We start from the raw sequence: 15,461 nt of genomic DNA, 5'->3' as shown, positions 1-15,461 counted from the left end.
AAATGGGGTGTTGGGACTGAGAATGGTGCAAAAAAAATCATTTTTGACAGTCAAGGGCTGAGAAAGGTTACTACTCAGAGACACAGATTGAAAGAACTACTAAAGGTTGTACTTGAAGTAAAAGGAAATTGAAACCAAGAAACAGGAGGGGGGAATCTAGAAGTAATAGTAAACAAAGAACTTGGTAAACATCTAGACAAATCTGAATGAGCATAGAATGTTTCAAATATATGAATAATTAGTAATTGGAAGTATATTTGTGGAATTTAAATAACAGACAATAATAACAGAAGATGAAAGTGTAGTAAGTATAGTAAAAAAAAAAAAAGTGCTCTAAGTTGCTAATATCATCTAGGAAGAAAAAAAGAGATGTTTATTAATTTAAAAAAATTTAAGGCAGGGACTTCCCTGGTGGTCCAGCGGTTAAGACTCTATGCTCCCAATGCAGGGGACCCGGGTTCGATACTGCATGCCATAGCTAAGAGCCTGCATGCCACAACTAAAAGATCCCACGTGCTGCAACTAAGACCTGGCTCAGCCAAATAAATAAATAAATATTTTTTTTAATTTAAGGCAAATACGTGTATTCAAAATGTAAAGGTAACCTCTAAAAGAATAGTAAAATAATATGTAACTTCCAAGAGAAAACTTGACCAATCCAATAGAAGGCAGAGGAGAACAAAGAGAAGCCTACAAAAAGCACAGTAAATGGAAAACAAATTTTGTTTGTCAGACGATAAAGCGAAATGTGTCAGTGATCACAATAATAATGTGTGTTGAACCCTAAACCTGAACCTAGCTCAACAAAGATATGGCAACACTGACAAAATCACAAGTGGCCTAAAGTTATAATGGGAGATTTTAACCTACTTGTTTAATAAACTGATAGGGCTTCCCTGGTGGCGCAGTGGTTGAGAATCTGCCTGCCGATGCAGGGGACACGGGTTCGTGCCCCGGTCCGGGAAGATCCCACATGCCGCAGAGCAGCTGGGCCCATGAGCCATGGCCGCTGAGCCTGCGCATCCGGAGCCTGTGCTCCGCAACGGGAGAGGCCACAACAGTGAGAAGCCCGCGTACCGCAAAAATAAATAAATAAATAAATAAACTGATCAATCGAATAGACAAACAATTGAACAAACATAGAGAAGATGTAAATGACAGAATTACAAGCTTGATCTAGTGGACATTAATAGACCCTGGAACCAACATGCCTTTCAAACACACATGAAAGTGTACAAAAACTGATTATACAAAGTAGGACAGAAACCAGTCTCAAATACCAGAAAATCAATATTGTGTAGATCCTGTTGGCTGATTAAAAAGCATGACAATAAGAAATTGGTAGCAACAATAAATGAACTCCTTCATCATTTAGAAATGTAAAAATTTCTAGGTATTTCATGGGTTGAAAATGTCAGATACTTATTTTCCCAGCCACCTTTGCAGCTAGGGATGGCATGTGACCTAGCTCCAGCCAATGAGATGTGAGATTTTCCTCCCTGATTTAAAAAGGAAAGATGTTCAAGAGAGGCATGATCTGCTTCTAAGAAAGGGGGTGGGAAATACATGGTGATGGCTGGGAAGGCAACTAATAGTGCCCACCACATGAATCTTGATAACAAAACTGAACAATAACAGTATAAAAGGGAAGCTTATAGACTGATTTCAGTTAAGAACATAGACAGGAAATCCTATATGAAACTTTAGCAAATCAAATACCTCAGAGTATAATAATAGTAATTCATGACCTGATCAGATTTATGACTGATTGTTAACATCAATTTGAGAATTTGACAAGATTGCTGGGTATAAAATTCATAATACAAAAATCAGTAACACTATTATAGAGTGGGAGCAATAAATGGAAAAAATAATTTTTAAAAATTTCATTTATAAGAGAAAGGAAACCTAAAGGTAGCCAGTAAAGAATCCACAAGATATACAAAATCTTTTCAGAGGAAAATATAAAACATTAGCAGAGGACATTTTGAAAAACCTAGACAAATGAGAATATTCATGGATGGGAAAAGCTATGTAATAAAGTTGCCATCAATTCCCAAATCAATTATAAATTTAAGGCAAAACTAATTAAAATGCCAACCAGGTTGTTTTTAAACAGAATTTGAGAATATAGTCCTAAAATTTCTAATTACTACAGCTTTATAAGGAGTCTTGATGTCTGGTAGGGTGAGTCTCTCCTACTTACTGAACTTTTCCAGAATTGTTCATATGAATCTTAGGACTAGAAACCCAAGTGATATGAAGAATACCAGAAGAAACCAAGGACATTTAACCTAGAAAAGCTAGACTGGGGTGTATAATGGTTTGATCAGGTGGGAGAAGGATTAGGCTATGTATTCTAGATGACCTCAAGAGGACCAATTAGACTAAGACCAATGGGTGAGAATGCCAGGAGAAAAATTTAGGCTCAGTTTAAGAAATCTAAGTATTTGAGCCATCAGAGAGCAAAGTAAGGTGACTTATAGTCAATTATGCTGCTGCTGGGGGTGTTTGAGCATAAGCAGAACACACCCTTGTCAGGCTGTCCTTGAGTAGATTCAAACATCAAGTAGGTGGTTAAAATGGATAACCTTTCAGATCCTTTTCAACCCTAATTTTCTATGCTTAAAGTCTGTTTCAGATATTATCTCATCTCTCCTCCAGCATACATAAATGAATAACCAGTGAGGCATAGGAAAAAAAAATACCTTTAGCTCCTTTTGCACAAATCTAAAGTAGGTCCATCATTTTATCTCAGAACCAGGGAGATTATGGTTTAGTAAGAGAGAAAGAAAGAAAAAATTGGTATGTGACATAACTATAAAATAATAAGTATTTTCGTAATCATAAAAGTAAACCAAACCTACTACTTTGTAGTTACAAACTAAAGTTAACCTACCTCGAGTTAACCCATGTCCTGCATGCACAGGTCATGGGACTGCCATGTTGGTGAGGCTGCTTTGTAATTGTAATTCATTAAATGAGTGTGTATTGAAATTGACAGTGTGTAACAAATTGCTCTGGTGTTGGAGAGAATCTCTTAATAATTAAGACATGGTTCTTGTATTCTGATCAAAGTAGGGTCCTAGGTCAACCGATTCCATTATTTGTAAGTTCATCTGTCCATCTTACGAGTGGTGTCAAGGAGGAAAAACTTTTCTTCAGTCTACTTAGTTATTGGTGATTGGGTCCCGAGAATTAAATTGAAACTGACAGATTAACAGGAGAAAAGACAAGTTTTTATTCAAGTACATAGGCGAGAGCATCCAGAAAAATGTGACTCAAAGGGGTGGTTAGAATTTGGGGCTTATATACCATTTTTTAAAAAATAAATTTTAATTTATTTATTTATGGCTGTGTTGGGTCTTCGTTGCTGCGCACTGGCTTTCTCTAGTTGCGGCGAGCAGGGGCTACTCCTTGTTGCGGTGCGCAGGCTTCTCACTGCGGTGGCTTCTCTTATTGCAGAGGTGCGCGGGCTTCAGTAGTTGTGGTGCATGGGCTTCAGTAGTTGTGGCATGCGGGCTTCAGTAGTTGTGACTCACGGGCTTAGTTGCTCCGCAGCATGTGGTATCTTCCCGGACCAGGGCCTGAACCCGTGTCCCCTGCAGTGGCAGGCGGATTCTTAACCTCTGTGCCACCAGGGAAGCCCTTATATACCATTTTTAATAAGGGAGGGAGAGAAAAGAGACTTATGGGAAAACAAATGTCTTGTATTAAAAATAAATGAGGCCTTAGGAGAATGGATGGGAGACAAGATAGACATTGTGACAATGTCTGTTTAGGTGATTTCTTATCCTGGTGCTTAATTCTTTTCTCTGGTGATCGGAGTCAATCTTCTCTGGTTGCAAAACTCACGGAGAGGGGATTTATGACAGTTGAATTCTTTTGGGAGGTTGTGTTTTTATGCAGATAAGGGGAGTTCAGAAAAAGTGTCTTTCTGCGACTGTTGGATTCTCAAATGTCTTCAGCTCAAAATAATCCTGATGTCACTGTAGCATGTTGTGGACCCCTTCACTGACCACAGGGAAGTGGGTCCTGAGAGTTGGACTGGAAGTAGCCAAGATGTTCCAGTGCCCACTTAATAACTTACACAGAGGGACTTCCCTGGTGGTCCAGTGGTTAAGACTCCACGCTTCCAATGCAGGGGACGCGGGTTTAATCCCTGGTCAGGGAACTAAGGTCCCACATGTCACGCAGTGTGGCCAAATAAATAAATAACTTAACGCAGAGAAATATCAATGTCCTGTGGACCTGAATTTACGAGCTGGCAAGGGGAATGCATTCTCTTCCTTATGTCAATCTGTATGGGAAGACAAATCACACTCAGAAACTGCTTTATTGATTTATTACCCAAAGCAACTATCTGGGGCATTGGAAGTACTCAGTGCCTGTGTCATCAGGGCCTCCTCTCTGAGTCTGTCTTGACCAGAAAGGACATTTTGTGTAAGGATGTCAGTGGTCCACAGAATTATCTGGAGGCTTGAGAATGGACAGCTCTCAGGGCAGCTCCAAGAGGCCAAGAGCAGCAATGATGACAGCCATCTTTAAGTGAAACTGACCTTTTCATTCTGCCATTACCATCGTGGCTGCTGTGGGTGGGTCTGAATTGTCCATTTTTTCTTTCTATCATTTGTTCTAAAATTTCAAACATGGTGAGTTCCCTGGTGGCCCAGTGGTTATGGTTACAGACTTTCACTGCTGTGGCCTGGGTTCAATCCCTGGCTGGGGAACTGAGATCCTGCCAGCTGCATGGCATGGCCAAAAAAATAAGTAAATAGAATAAAATAAAATAAAATTCCAAACATAAGCTTCCCATTGAGTTCCCAGGCCAAGCCAGGCTACTAGTGGGTGGGGAGAGGGACTTCCAGACTGTTTTCCAAAGCGGCTGCACCATTTTACACTCCCTCCAGCAATGTATGAGGGTTCCAATTTCTCTACATAATCACCGACACTTGTTATTGTTCGTCTTTTTGATTACAGCCATCCTAGTGGGTGTGAAGTGGTATCTTGCTTGAGTTTTGATTGGCATTTCCCTAATGACTAATGACATTGAGCATCTTTTCATGTGCTCATGGGCCATTTATATGTCTTCTTCGGAGACACGTCTGTTGAAATCCCTTGCCCATTTTTAAATTGAGCATAATGTCTTTTTCAAATGCCATTTATCCTTTTAGTACTTGCTTCTTATCTCCCAGTACTGTGGGGTTACTCCACTCTCTGGCCCTTCCTATAGCGTCTGATACACTGTTATGTGCAGTACATTTGGGTGCCTGCCTAATGCATTTAGAACATTACATTAGTTCTAATACATTAGTACATTTGGTGGTTGTCCTTGGGCCTTTGATCCAGTTCAGTTAACCAAATAAGTGGTATTTCTTGGCTTGTCTTCAAAAATCCTGGTTTCAACTGGCATCCAGGGAAAGGAGGCAAGATACTAATCAAACTCCGGAACAGCGATTCTAAATAAAACCTGTTGTCCAGAATCATGTGAGGGTGGGGCTTTTCTTTTGTTCCGTTTCATTTTCACTTCATCCCTAGCATCACTCTAGTCCCCTCCCACTGAAGCCCATGAGGGGAGGGAATCTGGTGGGGGTGGAGGGGCATTGGAGAAAAGATGGAGCCTATTTTTAGGCTTGTTTATCAGTCATGAAGTGTCATGTTCTTCTCCACTACGGCTGCTGGATTAATTAGGCTGTGCTGGCAGCTGCCAGTCAGGGAGGGTTGCCAGCTTCTAACGGTGATTCCGCCTAATGCCTGAATCGATTTGCATGACGCGAACATTTCTCCCACTACATGGCTCTTGCCTTCCAGGGCAACCTCTCCTGGCTTCTAGTGGCTCTGGGTAGGAGAGGGTACAGCTTCCCTAAGCCATGAATCCTGTTTAACTGGATAAGCAAAGCCACCAGCTGGTCACTTTACCTTACCTACCAGCTCATTGGTAGAGCCTTGTTGCTGTGGCTTGGGTCTTTCTTTCACATTTCTTCTTCCTGTTCTCCCAGATCTTCCCCACAGTACGAGCTAACTGTCCACAGCTCATGTGGCAGAGGGAGAGCCCACTACCCAGGCAACAGGTCAAAGAGGAAGTGTCGGGGCCAGAGACTCTGACCTAAGAGCTTATTTCCACACTATTTTGAAAGACTCTTCATGGTTATTATTGACCTCTGAATATCCAGAGACGATCTTCATTCATTCAGAAAATATGTATTGAGCACCTGCTGTGTGCCAGGCATCATTCTAGGTGCTGGCTGGGTGAGCAGCAGTGGACAGGACAAAGATCCCTGCCCTGATGGGAACTTGTGTTCTAGTTATGAGTGACAGGCGGTACACAATAGCCATGTATATAAGAACATTATATATTTTAGACTATTCAGTCATATATTCTATATAAATATATATTCTATATATATAGAATATAATCTTAAATAAATTAATAGTATTTTTAATATATACTGGATGTTACTTCCCTGGTGGCGCAGTGGTTAAGAATCTGCCTGCCAAGGCAGGGGACACGGGTTTGAACCCTGGTCCGGGAAGATCCCACCTGCCGCGGAGCAACTAAGCCCGTGCACCACAACTACTGAGCCTGTGCTCTAGAGCCCACGAGCTACAACTTCTGAAGCCTGCACGCCTAGAGCCCGTGCTTGGCAACAAGAGAAGCCACTGCAATGAGTAGCCCGCGCACCACAATGAAAAGCGGCTCCCGCTCTCCGCAACTAGAGAAAGGCTGTGCACAGCAATGAAGACCCAAGGCAGCCAAAAATAAATAAATAAAGTTATTTTAAAAATATATATATATATGTATATATACTGGAGAAAATAGAGCATGTAGAGCCTTCTTCCCGACATACCTTTCAGTCCATGCTCTTCTATTTGGTCCCCATCTCAGTCCTTAAGAACATGCCAAGGGTTCTCATGCTGCTGGGTCCCCTGCCTTCTGCCCCCTCACCTACTCCCATGGAACATCACAGAAACAGAATGTTTAGGCCTGGTTGGGATCTTACAGGGCATCTCGTCAAGTGATTTCCACCTTGGTTCTGCCTCACTCCTGCCTGGTGATGTTGACACATGTGGCTGGCTCCCCTGGGTGCTCCCCACACCCCTGCCACATTACCCTAACACTCTCCACACGCAGAGCCTTCCAAGAACTGACACGAGGCAGGCTTCTTTTCCCAGAATCTCAGCACAAACTGTCCTTTTATAGGAAGAGTGGTGGCAGTGTCCAAGTTCAAGGAACTTCCTGTGGGTGATGCCCCAGCAGCCCTGTCTCTCACAGGTGATGGCTCTATTCCGGAAACTCTGTTCATCTCTTTGCTGCAGTATAAAGAATTACATTAAGATCAGGATGAAAGACCAGCTAGAAAACCATTAAGAAGAGTAAATGAGGGCTTTCCTGGTGGCGCAGTGGTCGAGAGTCTGCCTGCCGATGCGGGGGACACGGGTTCGTGCCCTGGTCCGGGAAGATCCCACATGCCGCGCCTGGGCCCGTGAGCCATGGCCGCTGAGCCTGCGCATCCGGAGCCTGTGCTCTGCAATGGGAGAGGCCACAACAGTGAGAGTCCCGCGTACCAGGAAAAAAAAAAAAGAGTAAATGAGTAAATCACAGCAGCAGAGAAGAAATTTAAAGACCTCAGAAAATCACTGTACACAGAATGGGAGAGGAACAAATAATTATTATTAAACAACTGTCAAATGTCAGATTTGGGCATAAAGAAGAAAAAAAAGGTCAGAAGATCCCTCCTGAACCAGTGGGAAATGAAGATATGAAGGTAGCTAAGTCCTTTTAAGAATCACTTAAATGAGCTTCAGTTCTTTGAGCCTAATCTTAGGATAGACAGTGGCTAGTTTCAGGTTCCACCGTGTTGCTTGCAGGATCTTAGTTCCCCATCCCGGGTCCCAGCAGTGAAAGTGCTGAGTCCTAACCACCGGACCGCCAGGGAATTCCCAAAGCACTGTTATTTTGTGAACTCAGGACTTTCTGCCAGGAATGTTTAAGTCCAAAGTGTCTAGTTGAGACGGTCATAATTCTGACCCTTGTTGAGAAAATGAAATTAGACTCCATTTAGACTCCATTTGGCCTGATGATGTTCAAGACCTCCTAGATCCAAAAAATATCCCCAAGTGAACATAAATTGCAAAGTGAGATTAGATATGGTGGAGAATTTGGTGATAATCTGGAATGTAAAGAGCTAGAAGGGAGGAATGGTTTAGGTTTCAGTTCCAGAAGCTCTTTATGAAGTAGATAAATTCTCTTAACGTGAGGCCAGTTCAGATCATGCCTGCCCATGGGCCCTTCTTATCAGATCATTTGTGATTTAAGGAAAGTATGAGAAGGTTACGGTGATTATACCCACTTATGTCCAGGTTCCTCAACCTTGGCGCCGTTTAAGATTTGGGTCTATATAATTCTTTGTCATTGAGGGGCTGTCCTGAGCAGTGTAGGACGGTGAGCAGCGTCCCCGGCCTCTTCCCACTAGATGCCAGCAGCGTCTCCCCACCCGCTCACCCCCAGCCAGTTCTCAAAGTCCCCAGACTTTGCTGAATACCCCCTGGGGGGAAGAATTCCCCCACTGCTTTCCCATTGAAATGGGAACCACTGCTCTAGAATGACCAACTGTCCCATTTTGCTCAGGACCAAGGAATTTAGCATGTGGGACGTTTCAGTGCTAAAACTGAAACTGTGCACCTCAGACTGGAACTTGAACCCAGGCGGCTGGGACTTAAACCCGGCCAAAATCCATAGTCTTTCAACTGAGATCACACACCTGGTTTCAGGACTTAATGAAGCTCAGGTTCTTTTTTTTGTAATTAATTAATTTTATTTTTGGCTGCGTTGGGTCTTCGCTGTGCACAGGCTTTCTGTAGTTGCAGCGAGCGGGAGCTACTCTTTGTTGTGGTACACGGGCTTCTCATTGCAGTGGCTTCTCTTGTTGGGGAGCACAGGCTCTAGGAGCGCGGGCTTCAGTAGTTGTGGCTCGTGGGCTCTAGAGCACAGGCTCAGTAGTTGTGGCACATGGGCTTAGTTGCTCCGTGGCATGTGGGAATCTTCCCGGACGAAGGATCGAACCTGTGTCCCTTGCATTGGCAGGTGGACTCTTAACCACTGCACCACCAGGGAATCCCCAAAGCTCAGGTTCTTGATGTCTCATCGCAGAAAGAATTCAGTGAGAGACAAAGTGATAGGTAAGAAGTGGATTTATTTAGAGAGAAACACACTCCACAGACAGAGTGTGGGCCACCTCAGAAGGTGAGAAAGGCACCAGGGTATGGGGTTGTCAGTTTTTATAGGGGTGGGTAATTTCATAGGCTAATGAGTGGGAGGAGTATTCCAGCTATTTGGGGAAGGAGTGGGGATTTCCAGGAATTGGACCACTGCCCACTTTTTGATCCTTATGGTCTTCTTGGAACTGTCATGGTGCCTGTGGGTATGTCATTTAGCTTACTGATGTGAGCGTATACTAAGGCTCAAGGTCTAGTGCAGTCAACTTGTCCACCATCTTGGACCCATTTGGTTCTAATCAGTTTATGTCATGTCCTCGGGCTATGTCATTCTTTCAAAGGTTGTGCCCTGCCCCCTTCTCTCCTGTTTCAGAACCAGGACAGTCCCATTTAACCTGGGACAAGTTGACCAGCTGTCACTGATATATGTTCAGTTCCATGTGGGGTAAAGAAGTAAGAAACAAAACAATTTGAAAAGTCTATCTTTGGTAGGCATGGACAAAGGTTTTGGGGAAATGTGGTAGCATTCCACGTCAGCACGTTTTCTAATTCCTTAAAGGTTTTAGAATTTTGTCTTTTTCCTCAGTGTCCCTAAAGCCTGAGCCATGGTGAGATGGTCTTGGGAGGTTTAGTCTCTGCCACTGGACCAAGAGGACGTGATTCAAGTCATGCCACCTTTCCAGAAGAGAGGTTCTTGTTTGATGCCAGGTAGTGAGTTTGAATGACAGGCTTCTCCTTGGAATTGTAGGCAGTATACATCACGAAAGGGACAGCAGCAGTGGGGTCTAATTTAATTCCATTTTCCTTTGCAGCCCTGATAAGTTATTGCTGCAGGGAAAAATGAATTTTACTTTCTCAGACAAAAACGATTTGAATGTTGAATGTTAAATGTGCTCTGGGGAAGTTAGGGGCTAGGAGAAGGTCTCTAGTGGGCTTAAAAATATTTAAATGGCATATCACAGACTTTGTTCCAACACCTCCTGTGCCTGGCCTGGTAAATGGATTATACCAGAAGGGCCTCCTTTCCAGACTGTTTAGAAGTCACATAAAATCGTATCAGCCATCTTGGCTAAATGTTATGTGTTTTCGGGTGTCTCGTTGGAAAAGGTATTTGATTATAGTGCTGCATATTCTGCATACATTGGTGGATGAAGCAGCTAAGATAAAGATTCTAGAGCCTGGAGCTGTGACCACTTACAAATAGGACAAATTTCAACATGAGTGTTTGTCTCTTCCTTCCAGAAAATGATTGTTGCTTAGGGATGTGGTTCTGCTGGGAGACTTTTTAAATGACAGAGGGATTGAGTTATGGAGGGAGGAAGACTTGGGCCCCAAAGTGGTATCAAGAAGAGTCTGGTGAATCTGGGGAGGGGTGCAGTGTAGACGGAACACCCCCCCCCCCCCACTAGAGAACAGTGGAGAAAGGGCTCTAATGCTTGTAAGGAGACATAAGTACTTTGTTTAAACTGAACAATGACTAACTTCCTTTGGGAGATTCCACAATCCTGTTTCGGTCCCGTTAAAAGCACAAGAAAACCACTTGCCTGTGAGTAGAATCCACACCTCCCTGTATGACCCTCTGGCATATCACTCTGGGGTGTGGTGGCAAACAGGAGGGCACCTGGGGGAGGTTACGCTCGTGACCACTTCCCGCAAGCCAGCCCAACGCGACCTTCCCACTCTCAGCGTTGACCCCAATTACCCTCCAGCTTCAGTGACTGAAAGAATAAATCCTAGGCGAAAGCTGTAAAAACCCCTGTCGGGAAGCAGCCCCTTCCTTCTAAGCAGATTGAAGGGAAGATAAATGAGCAGTTAGTGCAGAGATGATTTTATGGGAGTGAGACATTCTGCGTTAGATCAGCAAGAAGAATTGTCCTGTGAATTATAAAACTGCTCCGTGCGCCCCTCACAGCACACCTGAGAGCAGTGACCTCCATCTGACACTCACTCGGCTTCGGCGGGGAGGGGGACGGGGGGTGGGGCGGCTCTGATTTCCCCATTTGTTTTAGCGCTGAGTATCGGCCTGGAGCTTTCTTTGGGTTAGGTCTGACCAGCCATCGAAAATACATATTTGTCTTTTAAAAAGCAGGGACTGGATACTGTCAGAAATAAGAGAAACAATTTGGGAAGACATGCAAGGTGCACAGTATTTTACTGGCTCTGGATGTCACTTAAACCCCATGTCCAAGAGGGGTTGGGGGTTTGGGGTTCTTTTACCTAGATGTCCCCCCTCTCTTAGCTAGATCAGCTTGCAATTCACAACCGCTTCTTGATGTCCTTTATTGCCAACACACAGCCCTCAGGAGCTGGGAGTCTGCGTCATCGCTCCGGGTGTGAGGTACTGCTAGACGTTGGTGTCCCAGACACTTAGCTGTAGGCACCAGCATAGGAAAGAAACAAAATGGTAGCATCTGGAAAGACAGAAAACGCCACAGTAGAGTTCTGGGGGGGAATAAAATCATGCAGCCATATTTCAGTAGTATATCATTCTATATATTTAAATATAATATTTAAAGGAATTCTCTGGGCCTGCAGTAAGCTGTAGAGTTTGCCTCAGAAGGAAAACAGAACAAAGCAAAGCAAAACTTAATTCGTCCTTGGTTTACCAAGGGTCTTGGGTTTTCCTTGTTTTGAGAATGTTTTCTGCAAATGGCTGCCCGGGTGCCTATTCCAGAGGAATGACTCTGTCTTTGCAGTTTCCTGGGGCTGCAGCAACAAATGGCTGTGAACTGGGTGGCTTTAGACAACACACATTTATCTCCTCCCAGGGTGGAGGCCAGAAGTCTGAAATCAAGGTATTAGCAGTGTTGGTTCTTTCTGGGGAACCAATCCATTCTGTGCCTCTCTCCTCTCCTGCCTTCTAGTGTCTGTGGCCATCCTACGTGTCCTAAATATGAACTGAGGACAATTTAACTATGGTAAAGACCAGGGAGGTGGGGACCGAATGGCTACAGAGAGAAGAGCGGAAATAGAAGTCCTCTGATTTCTCTAGCAGTCAGTTTCTCCGGAAAGATATGGTAGCGGGGTGAGGCCCTGGACAAACTCTAATTGTCTTTTTTTCTTTCTTTTTTTCGTCTTAGCAAACTGCCTAGTTGGGCTAGAGCTGTTGTTCCCAAGATATTTTATGTGACAGAGAAGGCATGGAACTATTATCCCTACACGATTACAGGTAAGTCCTTGTACACCCAGTATGTCGCATGTATCCGTGCAAGGACATAGGAGGATTCAGATTTCACTGACTAAGGGTGGATTATCCAAGCAGGGACTGGTGGGAACACTGTGATATCTCCCTGACCCTTTGCCTCCATACTTTTAGGTCAGCACTCTTCCTAGCAGGGGGTTGGGGGGCTTAAGCTAAACTATTCCATCTTCCTTCTTAAAGTGATTAGAGTAAATAACATATGGAGAAGAAAAGGGAAACTCTTTTTAGTGACATTTCTAGAGATTTCATGATCCTTATTTCTCCCTCTTTTCTCAGTAATCCCCAAATAATGTTGAGTTGGGGTTTTTCATAAACAAGTTGTTTATTTTGACTTGTTTGCTTTACACACGCCCCCACCTCACCCCCGCAAAACAAAACCTGACTATAATTTATATAAAAGGTTCTGTTGGGTCTCTCTGCTCCAAACCACTTCCTTTGCAATAGGATAATATGAAAATCACTTTCTTCCTCACTTGTAGTGGAGTGATAATAACACTCAGTGTTGGTACTGAACTAGACACTGTGGCCAAAAATTTAGAAGGTTTGGTTCCTGCCCTCAAACACATGAAAATTCAAGATCCCATTTGAATGTCATCCTAACAAGGTCTTCTTTTTGGTTTTAAAAGCTGCTTTTCCACTTAAAAGATTTCCTTTGTGGTTAATGAAATGCTCTACTGGAATTATTAGTCTTTAATTCTGCTTTTCTAAGGCCAACTCTTTGGTTTTTAATTAGCCACAAACCTATAGGCTAATTGAATCTTATCTTACACTCCTTATCTACCCAACCACAGAAGTATGTGAAAGAGTTTCGAGAGCAAACATGGAGACACTTAGTATTTATGAAGGTTTAATCCTTGGAAGGTTTCTTTACCACATTTTTAATAATTATAATTCAACAATATTTATTAGTTCTGTGGTTTTATATTGCATATAAGTGTGGTCTAAATCATCCTTTTCTCTTTCTTTTTTCTTTTCCCTCTTGTCCAAATGAACATCTGGGACCAGAATACACAGTAAGTGTCACTTAATCATTTTAAAATATTCAGCCTAAGATCAGTGGAGTAATTGGAACTTCCCTTGTGCTTCTCATCTTATCAATGTAATAAAAAAAAAAAGAGGAATAATTCAGAATCAGAAATATTTAAAAGTAGGCTATTATATAGTTATATATAATGCAATAATTTGAATGTTCTCATTTGTTCAAGAGTATGAATGTTAATTTAAAATACCTTTACATAATTAACTTTTGCTTGTATTTTTAAATAGCTTGACTGCTCTACTTGTGATAGTTCACTGTAATAGAACAGTTTCTAGCAATGTGGTATTCAAGAGATGGTGGTAGTTATCAATGGAAGGTGAGGCTTTCCCTTATAGTCTGTGACCTGCTCCCTCATAGAAAGACCTTGAAACGAAAGGTCAAACTATTGACGTATGTTCAAACTATTTTACTCAGATTGGACAGTCTCGGTGGCTTGATAAAGTCGTTTAATTTCTACCTGTCCTAAGAGCCTGTAGAGTCATTACTTACACTAAAAAAAAAAAATGTCTATAAGGTCATTGTGTTGTGGTATTTTCATTTGGATCATTTTCCCCAATGACAAACAGGTCAAATTGTCATAAGAAGAAAATGGTTAACTGAGCTGTGATGGAGTTGAGTTTTTAGTCTTAATCAGAACAGCCAAAGGGGAGAGAGATGGTGAGAACTACATGGAGAAAAATGATTCCTCATGTCCTTGGTATGAGCATGGTACATACATGGCACATAGTAGATTCTCAATGAATAGTTATTGAATGACAGAAGGAATGCATGGGTCAAAGGTAGATGGGTAGGGCTTCCCTGGTGGCACAGTGGTTGAGAGTCTACCTGCCGATGCAGGGGACACGGGTTCGTGCCCCAGTCCGGGAAGATCCCACATGCCGCGGAGGGGCTGGGCCCGTGAGCCATGGCCGCTGGGCCTGCGCGTCCAGAGCCTGTGCTCCGCAATGGGAGAGGCCACAACAGTGAGAGGCCTGCGTACCGCAAAAAAAAAAAAAAAAAAAGGTAGATGGGTAGTCCCAAAAGATACAAAAGTGTCACCTGCTTTGGAGTCAGGTGGGCCTGAATATCCTCTGGTTCTTACTAGCTAAAGTTCTTAAGTAAGTGACCCACAACTGCCAGTTCTTGAACTCATGCTGGTCCATTACTGTGTTCTCACCCATCCTTTGCGAAATGAAAGAAAAAAAAACAGTTTTTCATAAAATTAAATTTATTCCACTTAAAGGACTGTTGATAATTAGAACCATCATTCTTGGGTATTAAAATGCCTTTTCTTTTATGAAATGAAGGAATATATATAGCACCCTCCCCGGTGTCCCTATCTTTGGGGAAAAAAAGGCAGTTCTATGGCAAAATACAATCTTTACAATTTAGAGGTCAGAGAAACACTGTTCTAGAACAAGGAGCTTAACTTCTGTGAACCTAAGTTTCTTCATCTCTAAAACTGGGATAATCCCTTTTTCATAGAGCTATTAGTAGTAAGATTCAATGATCTAACACAGGGGTTAGGAGACTTTTTCTGTAAAGGGTCATATAGTAAATATTTTCTGCTCTGTGGGCCAAACAGTCTCTGTCTCTGAGAAAGCAGCCAGAGATGATATGTAGAGATATGGGCTTGGTCCTGTTTACCCAGGCAGTAGGCTGCATTTGGCCCCCAGGCTATAGTTTATCAACCCCTGATCTAATGTATGGAAAACAGTTAGCATGTTGCCTATAAATAGCAGGCAATTAAGTGGTTCCCTGACAGCACTCCCCAGCCCCATCAATTGCAGCATCTTCAAGAGGAAGACTTCTCGGAATCTTTTGAATCCTGCCTCCATTAACAGTCATGCAGATTAATTCCTTTTAAGCCTCCATTTCCTCATCTGTAAGAGGGGAAAATATGATAACTTTCCCGTGAGGGTGATATGAAGATTATATCAAATAATCCACATGAAACTTCAGCCTAGTCCTTGGTACATGGTAAATCCTCAATATTCATGGTAAATCCTTCGTTATTATTATATA

The 15,461-nt window shown here is 42.7% G+C and overlaps 1 protein-coding gene across 2 annotated transcripts in view; it reads left to right on the top strand.

The window, feature by feature from the left end:
- The window catches only part of PITPNC1 (phosphatidylinositol transfer protein cytoplasmic 1), a 256,124-nt gene that overhangs the window by 133,203 nt on the left and 107,460 nt on the right, over positions 1 to 15,461 (top strand). For both annotated transcript variants that reach the window (XM_079725319.1, XM_079725320.1), the window contains exons 3-4: positions 12,297 to 12,385; positions 13,424 to 13,431. In XM_079725319.1, the coding sequence (XP_079581445.1) occupies positions 12,297 to 12,385; positions 13,424 to 13,431 (97 nt within the window). The remainder of the gene's footprint in view (positions 1 to 12,296; positions 12,386 to 13,423; positions 13,432 to 15,461) is intronic.

This window comes from Hyperoodon ampullatus (genome assembly GCF_949752795.1).
Source record: "Hyperoodon ampullatus genome assembly, chromosome: 19".
Lineage (NCBI taxonomy): Eukaryota > Metazoa > Chordata > Mammalia > Artiodactyla > Ziphiidae > Hyperoodon > Hyperoodon ampullatus.
This window is presented reverse-complemented; position numbering and strand designations above follow the sequence as displayed.